General features: G+C 43.3%; 1 protein-coding gene across 1 annotated transcript; it reads left to right on the top strand.

The window, feature by feature from the left end:
* Window positions 1-8,551: 8,551 nt before the first annotated feature.
* LOC143598147 (steroid 5-alpha-reductase DET2-like) lies at window positions 8,552-9,022 on the top strand (the record flags this gene model as incomplete). Its single annotated transcript, XM_077076442.1, has 1 exon — window positions 8,552-9,022. A coding segment is annotated over one exon (471 nt), but the record flags the coding sequence as incomplete, so codon positions are not given.
* Between the last annotated feature and the right edge of the window lie 332 nt (window positions 9,023-9,354).

Here is a 9,354-nt window from a genome sequence, read left to right as displayed (position 1 = left end):
CTTAACCGTGAGTTATACAGTAAAACCTTATCCCCACACTTGAACTGCTTATTACCCTTTAATTTCCTATCATGCAGTTCCTTCGTATGCTCCTTATACCGAAATGATTGTGCATATGCGTGATCCCGGAGCTCCTCTAATTCATGTAATTGATGGAAACGATTACCCTCTGCGGCGGGTAAATCCAGATTAACCCTTTGAAGGGTCCATGAAGCGCGGTGTTCCAATTCAACAGGAAGATGACAGGCCTTCCCCTAAATCATCCGAAATGGTGTGGAACCAGTCGGAGTCTTGTAGGCTGTACGGAAGGCCCACAGAGCGTCATCTAATTTGTCGGACCAATCCCGACGATTTGAACCAACCGTTTTCTCAAGAATACGTTTGATTCCCCGATTACTCACTTCTACTTGCCCACTAGTCTGTGGGTGGTAGGCGGTTGCAAGCCGATGGGTGACCCCATAATGCTTCAACGCCTTATTCATCTGCGAGTTGCAGAAGTGAGTACCTCGATCACTGATCAAGGCTTTCGGGACTCCAAAACGAGCAAATAGATTTTTCAGAAAACGGACTACCACTCGGGCATCATTGGTGGGTAGAGCTTTGGCCTCAACCCACTTAGACACGTAATCGACGGCCACGAGTATGTATTTGTTTCCACGCGAAGATGGAAACGGTCCCATGAAATCAATACCCCATATATCAAAAACCTCACAAACTTGAATGGCATTCTGGGGCATTTCGTTTCGCGAAGAAATGTTGCCGACACGCTGGCAACGATCGCAACTCTTAACGAACAGGTGAGCATCCTTAAAGATTGACGGCCAGTAAAAACCAGAATCAAAGACTTTCTTTGCCGTAGAACTCACACCGTGGTGACCTCCAGTCGGTCCCACATGACAATGGCTCAAAATTTGCCATCCTTCCTTGACATCTACACACCTCCTAATAAGCTGATCAGCACCAATGCGGAAAAGATATGGATCGTCGCAAAGGTAAAATTTGATGTCAGCAAAGAATTTCTTCTTTTGCTGGTAAGGCATCTTTGGGAGGTATCCGTCAGCAAGATAGTTCGCGAAATCAGCAAACCATGGAAAACCTACCTCTTGTGCAGTAACGAACATCAGACTCTCCGTCGGAAAACGATCGTCGATCCTAACTCCCGAGTCTCCTAAATCAACTCCCTCTAGTCGCGAAAGATGATCAGCCGCCACATTCTCGGCCCCCTTTTTATCACGGATCTCTATATCGAACTTTTGCAGCAACAGGATCCATCGGATAAGATGAGGCTTAGCATCCTGCTTGCTGAAAAGATATCTAATAGCGGCATGATCCGTATAAACAATCGTTTTGGACAAAACCAGATAGGACCTAAATTTGTCAAAAGCGAACACCACAGCTAGAAGCTCTTTTTCGGTGGTGGTATAGCTTTCCTGTGCGCTATTTAAGGTCCGGCTCGCATAATAGATCGGATGGAAATGTTTATCCTTCCGTTGTCCAAGAACCGCTCCGACTGCGAAGTCGCTTGCGTCACACATCAACTCGAATGGTAACGACCAGTCGGGAGCAACCATGATCAGGGCGTTAACTAGTTTGTCTTTTAGAAGATCAAATGCCTCGATACACTGCTCAGAAAAAATAAATGGAGCATCCTTCTCCAAAAGTTTGGTCATGGGTCTCGCGATTTTAGAAAAATCTTTGATGAACCGGCGGTAGAACCCAGCATGACCTAGGAAGCTAGGAACTGATCTCACAGAAGTAGGCGGGGGAAGATTAGAAATGGTCTCGACCTTTGCCCGGTCAACCTCTATCCCCGCACTTGAGATTCGATGACCCAGAACAATACCCTCGCGAACCATGAAATGACATTTCTCCCAGTTAAGGACTAGGTTGGTGTCAACGCAGCGGGACATCATCCTCTCGAGATTTGATAAACAATGATCGAAGGAACTCCCAAATACGGAAAAATCGTCCATGAACACCTCCATGGAGTCCTCGATCATATCATGGAAAATGGCCACCATATACCTCTGGAATGTGGCCGGAGCGTTACAAAGTCCGAACGGCATACGTTTATAAGCAAACGTTCCGTAAGGGCAGGTGAAAGTGGTTTTCTCCTGGTCGTCTGGAGCTATCGGAACCTGGAAGTACCCGGAGAAACCATCTAGGAAGCAGTAGTACTGCTGACCTGCTAAACGCTCTAACATCTGATCAATGAATGGGAGAGGAAAGTGGTCTTTCCTGGTGGCATCATTCAGTCGGCGATAGTCGATGCAGACTCGCCATCCCGTTACAGTCCTCGTGGGAATAAGCTCGTTCCTCTCGTTGGTGACGACAGTCATGCCACCCTTTTTAGGAACCACTTGGACTGGACTCACCCAAGCACTATCAGAAATGGGGAAAATGATCCCCGCATCAAGGAGTTTAATAATCTCCTTCTTTACAACCTCTTGCATTTTCGGATTAAGCCGCCGTTGCGGCTGGACGACAGTTTTGAAATTTTCCTCCATGAGGATTTTATGAGTGCAGAACGAAGGGTTGATATCCTTGATGTCGATAATCTTCCAAGCAATAGCCTCCTTGTTCTCTCGTAGCACCCTCAACAACTTCTCATTCTCGACCTCGGTCAACGCAGATGCAATGATAACCGGAAGCTTCCTCTCTTCATCTAGAAAAACATACTCAAGGTGGGAAGGTAAATCCTTAAGCTCTATGGAAAGAGGAGGACTCTCGACTGAAGGTCGGTCCATCGGATCGTCTCGTACGATCTCAGCAGACACGCCAGATTCAGGGGTATGCGACTCGGTGTCGTCATTTAAGGACTGATTGGTTACGGCAACCATTTCAATCTCCGGAATCTCCCTATTGAGAATCTGGGTGTCGGAGGCAGATCCTCCACAAATTTCGCTGAAAAACTCCCCGACATGCTCCATGATGGTATCAATGAAGTATAAGGAGTCATCAGCAGACTTGGGGTGTTTCAGTGACTGTCGAACGTCAAAAGTGACGTTCTCATCCCCAACTCTTAAGATTAATTTACCCTCGCAGACATCGATCAATGCCTGTGCAGTGGCAAGGAATGGTCGGCCCAAGATGAGTGGGACACTATCGTCATCGTTCATGTCCAGGATGACAAAGTCCATCGGGAAGATGAACTTGTCTACACGAACAAGCATGTTCTCAACCACCCATCGGGGGTATTTCACAGAACGATCAGCAAGCTGGATACTCATACGGGTAGGCCTCGGTTCGCCTAGTCCCAACTTGCGATACACGGAATACGGCATGAGATTAATACTGGCACCAAGATCTGCCAGCGCATGGACGACCGTATTATCACTTAAGATGCAGGGAATTGTGAAACTCCCAGAATCGGACATCTTTTCTGGTAACTTTCTCTGCAAGACTACAGAGCAACCAACACTCAAAGGAATGGAAGAGACTTCGGCCAACTTCTCTTTGTTCGAAAGAATATCCTTAAGAAACTTTGCGTATTTGGGCATTTGCGTAAGTGCCTCAAGGAAAGGAATATTAAGATGAAGTTGCTTCAGAAGATCAAGAAATTTGGAGTTTTGCTCCTCGTCTCTATCCCTACGGACTCTCCCGGGAAATGGGAGTCTAGGTTTGTAGACTCTCGGTGGTGTGCTGGGTGATGGTTGGTTCTCGGCCTGTGCTGTACTTCCTGGGCTGTGCCTCCGATGCACCTCGGCCGGTGGAGACTCCAACTGAATCTCCTCGTCTACCTGCTCCTCCACATCTACCATAGGCTCGCTAACGACTCCTCTCGTCGCCTTTTGAATCACAGGCTCGCTACGTGCCCCCGCACCGCTCCTTGTCGTCACAGCCTTCGCGAACGCCTTCGGATTTTGTTCAGTGTTACTTGGAAGTGTACCTGGCGACCTCTCATTTAGACGACTTGCTATCTCTCCCATCTGACGCTCAAGATTTTGAATTGACGCTCCTTGATTTCTCATGAATGACTCGTGCTCCCGGAATTTCTCTTGAGTTTCTTTGTGACGGGAGTCCTCTCGAGTCATGAGTTGCGACAGCATCTGTGTCTGCTGTGCCATCATCTCCTCTAACGTGGGCTTCTTCTCCCTACTACTCGGTCCTTCACCGGAATCCTGGAATAGGCTCTGACGTTGCTGGAAGCCGGACTGATTTCCGTTCCTCCAGTTGGAATTTTGGTTACCTCTCCACCCCGAATTATAAGAATTGAAAGAATGTTGATTTCGGTTTGGATTATTAACGAAGTCGACTGCCTCCTCCTGGAAACCTACGGGGCATTGAACGGTATCGTGCCCCCCTCTACAGATCTCGCATAACTTACTTTTCACCTGCAAGTCCTTCACGATCTTTGCTAACGCTTCAACTTGTGCCACAAGTGCGGTGTTCGTGTCGACCGAATGCATGCCGCGTGATAAGGAATCAACGGTTTTGGTACTCTTAACTGGTGGTCGCTGGTATCCACTCATGGCTAAACCGTTAAACAAGGCAATGCACTCATCCGTATCTTTCGTTGTCAGTAGGTTACCTCCTGCAGCTGTGTCGAGCATACTCTGAGTTGCGTACGTCACTCCGTTGTAGAACTTCTCGACAACCGCCCAGTCTTGTAGGCCGTGGTTTGGACATAATGCAAGTAGATTTTTGAACCTTTCCCACGCCTCGTAGAAGCTCTCGGTGTCCTCCATCTGGAAAGAATGAATCTGGTTACGCAAACGAGCGGCCTTAGCCGGAGGATCGTATTTTTCAAGAAATTGGGTCTGCATGGCAGCCCAAGTAGCAATGGATCTCTGTGGGAGGGACTCAAGCCACAGACTCGCATGATCAACGAGTGAGAACGGAAAGATTCGGAGTTTTATGGCGTCTTCGGATACGCCAGCAAGATGAAACGTGTCGCAGATACGTGCAATACGAGTGAGATGAGAGTGCGGGTTCTCGTGGAGCAACCCGTGAAACTGAGCAGAATGAGCAATGGTGTTCATAACATTAGATGGAATATTGTAAGGCCCCGTCACCGGTAACCCTACTTTCTTGTTGGATTTACTCATAAACGCAGTTCTAAATATCAGAGTTAATTAAAACATTCGCGGAATTTAAAAACTTTCATAAAACATTACATAATTCATAAATTGTCTCAAAACATCCTTTGTCTTTCAACATTAAAGCATTAAAATTAAAACATCATAAGTCTTCAGATGCCAGACTCTTATTCAGTGCCACGTGTCTCCTCAAGCGAGCTGCCTCATCCTACTCACCTGCGTGCATACTAAAAGTCAGCTACGCTGAGTGAGTTCTAGTTAATCACATAATCATACAATACATTCTTACATTTCATACTTAACCTCTTAACTTTCTTTCATACACACCTAAGTGCTTTTACTTTCATTTTTACCTTCATACTTTCTTTACATACATAATCATACGTTTTAAAGAGCCTTTCGCCCTATAACCTCACAGATATTATAAGGGTCTGGTCCCTAGTTTTCGAATATTAGAAGGGTTCGATTCCCTAACATCACAGATATTATAAGAGTCTGGTCCCTAACATCACAGATATTATAAGGGTCTGGTCCCTAGTTTTCGAATATTAGTAGGGTTCGATTCCCTCGTCGTTACCATACAACCATACATCATACCTCGAGTATTATTAGGGCTCGGTACCCTCCTTCCTCGAATATTAGTAGGGTTCGGTTCCCTAGTTCTCGAATATTAGTAGGGTTCGATTCCCTCTTCGTTACCATACAACCATACATCATACCTCGAGTATTATTAGGGCTCGGTACCCTCCTTCCTCGAATATTAGTAGGGTTCGGTTCCCTAGTTCTCGAATATTAGTAGGGTTCGATTCCCTCTTCGTTACCATACAACCATCCTTTCCTTCTTTTATTAACTTTCTCACATTCATACACATAAGCAGACATAACATACTTACCTTATACCTAGCGTTACAACCTGACAGTACGTGCAATATCCGAAGATCGTTCACGTACCATCAAGCAATCATTCATTCATATCACATATATCACATATGGCATACACTTAACACTTAGGATAAATGTATTAATCAACACATCAAGTATGCACACAGCCCCGAAAACATAACAAGAAATGGGGCTAGAAACTCACCTGAACACGGTTACGTTCACCGTTAATCGTAATCCCTTTCTTCAGTTGTGCACGACTGACTGTATAACAAGTATACGTATCAAACAACTATCACTACTCATATCATCTTTCTAGTCTTAACTACTACCCACAACGAACGGGGGTCCGGGGGCAGCGCCCCTGGCAGCGGGGTCTAGGGGCGGCAGCCCCTGGCAGGGTCCAAGGAGCAGAGCCCCTGGCTGGGGTCGAGCTGCCAGGTCAGCTTGGAAAAATTTTATTTACATTAACTGTCTTAACACATTTTTCATTAGTTTTTTTTTTTAATTTATTTTCTAATCGAACTTGGCTTTAGGCGAAGTTAAACCTTAGGCGAACTTAGCTTTAGGCGAAGTTAAACCTTAGGCGAACTTAGCTTTAGGCGAAGTTGTCAATTAAGCGAACTTGGCCTCAGGCGAAGTTATCGCTTTGAAGGCGAAGTTATCGCTTTGAAGGCGAAGTTGCCCAGATCAGCCGCTGTTTTGGTTTTTATTGAGCATTTTGGCGATTTTAACACCCTTGTTAAGGTTCGACATCACCCACTACGCTTACCGACCATTTTCGGTCGTATCTACACTATAAAACTTGGATCTTTAAACTTCAAAGATCAAGAATCATACCTTTCTGAGCTTGTTTGGATCTTGTTTAAATTGTTATCACAACTAATCGCTCTCTCTCTCGGATCTGGCTCGGTTCTTCCCTCAGCCGGCGGCGGTGTTGGTGTGTGGTGTGTGTGTTTTGGAGTGTTAGAGAATATGGTGAAATGAAAGATAGTTTGGGGTTTAGGGGATATTTATATCCCTTAAATCCCATGGACCTAAGGCTTGGAAAAATTTTATTTACATTAACTGTCTTAACACATTTTCCATTAGGTTTTTAATTTATTTTCTAAGCGAACTTAACTTTAGGCGAAGTTAAACCTTAAGCGAACTTAGCTTTAGTCGAAGTTATCAGTTAGGCGAACTTGGCCTTAGGCGAAGTTATCAGTTAGGCGAACTTGGCCGTAGGCGAAGTTATCAATTAGGCGAACTTGGCCTTAGGCGAAGTTATCAATTAGGCGAACTTGGCCTTAGGCGAAGTTACCAGTTAGGCGAACTTGGCCGTAGGCGAAGTTAAGCTTTGAAGGCGAAGTTATGCTTTGAAGGCGAAGTTATGCTTTGAAGGCGAAGTTAAGCTTTTGCAGGCGAAGTTGTTCAGGTCAGCTACGGGTTTGGTTTTTATCAAGCATTTTGGCGATTTTAATACCCTTGTTATGGTTCGACATCACCCCCTACGTTCCCTAACCGTTTTCGTTCGTATATATATCCCGTATATACTATAAAGCTTGGACCTTTAAGGTAAAAACGTTCAATACTACGTGAACTTTAAAGGTCAAGAACGTACCTTTTATACGTTCGGTGTGGTCGCGGTTTGCTTGGTTATCTCGTATATTGAAGATCTAATAATGGTCGGCTTGATTCTTGGTCTCGGATGTCTCTCTCTCTCGGCCGAATATGGTGTAGTGTATGTGTGTGTTTTTGAGTGTGTAGAGATTATGATGGAAATGAAATGAGGGTTTAGGGTTTTAGGTTGGTTTAGGGGATATTTATATCCCTTAAAGCCCATGGACCTAAGGCCCATTCTCATTTAACCCATCTTAATTAATCTAAGTCCATGATCCGTTCTTTACTCGACATTAATTAATTAATAACGCGAAATCACTAAACGTAACTTTCTTTATTTAACATTATAATTTTAGGATGTTACACAATACTCTCTCATTCTTTACATTTAGTCCCTAAAGTTTATAAACTTTTACATAAAACCTATTAAAAATGTAAAATTAGTTTGTGTATTCAAACAATTAACCCCCTCAATTACCACTAGTTTACATTTGATCATTAAACTTATATATTTATACATAAAAAGTATTAAATTAAATTTATAATATATATAAATTATAAATAGCTAGTTTTATATTTGGTGCATCGAACCGAACTACATGGTACACCGTACCGGTTCGTATCAAAATGAACCTACCCCCCTCCGTACCGAATTCGTCTAGCCTAGCGAACCGCGTACCCGAACCGCGTACCCGTACCGGAGTGTACCGCGATTTATGTGACTATGGATCGGACCTTTAGGAACTTCTTTCTTTAGGAACTTCTTTCTAGTAAAAGCCTCAATTATTGAGGTCGCCATATCCCGAGAACCATCGTCGGAATCTGTTGGTGGTGTTCAAGTGGTGGTGGTTGGGGTGGTGTTCATGTTGAGTTTCCCGGCAAAAAAAGCGTGTATCCGACGACCTGCAAATAACGATGTTAGCATTTCTATTAGTCATAGACCGTTGGGAACAATTATAATAAAAGGTGGGATCTTTAAAGGCTTTATTGTCAAAATTATATTATTGCCATTTTGCTATGGTTTGTAGGTTCTCTATGTCCACAAGTACAGTGCCAACATGGGTTTAGGTTCAACTCTCATCATCTCCACATCCTATTTCTACCTTGCTACAAGCATGATAGTCGTCCAACATTTGAGCCGAGGACTCCCTGAGCCCCTCATCGATCTAACATACGTCGGTTTGATCATGTTTATCGTGGGAATCATTGGCAACTTTTATCACCACAATCTCCTCTCGAAACTAAGAACAAACAACAAAAAGGAGTACAAGATTCCTCGTGGAGGACTATTTAATCTCGTTATCTGCCCTCATTATCTGTTTGAAATCATGATGTTCTACGGGTTTGCTTTTATTAGCCAGACGTCGATGGCGTTTGCTTGCGCTCTTAGTGTTTCGTGTTACTTGATTTCAAGGGGTCATCAGACTAGAAAGTGGTATGCAAACAAGTTTGAAGATTTTCCTACAAGCATTAAGTGTGTTATCCCATATGTTTTCTAAATAGCTTCATATTTGGAATTGTTTAAATTCTTGAATTTATATGTGTATTTGGAAATTTGGTTGATATGTTATTGTTATAATATCATGTATTTGTTTCAAGTTTTTATTTTGTAATATTAAACTACCTTTGAGTATAGAGAAAAAAAAAGAGAACTCTGGAATTTATATAATAAATTTAAATATATATAGCTAAGTTTTATACGGAAAATAATAATAATAATAATAATAATAATAATAAAAATAATAATAATAAAGTTTACCATTTGTTTCACTAATGTTACTTATAGATGTTTTGTCCCTTTAAAGTCACCCAACTTTATTTTGTTATTCGA

Source organism: Bidens hawaiensis, unplaced genomic scaffold (assembly GCF_021521415.1).
Source record: "Bidens hawaiensis isolate Kalapana, Puna unplaced genomic scaffold, B.hawaiensis_p1.1 tig00049702_1, whole genome shotgun sequence".
In the NCBI taxonomy this organism is placed as follows: domain Eukaryota; kingdom Viridiplantae; phylum Streptophyta; class Magnoliopsida; order Asterales; family Asteraceae; genus Bidens; species Bidens hawaiensis.
This window is presented reverse-complemented; position numbering and strand designations above follow the sequence as displayed.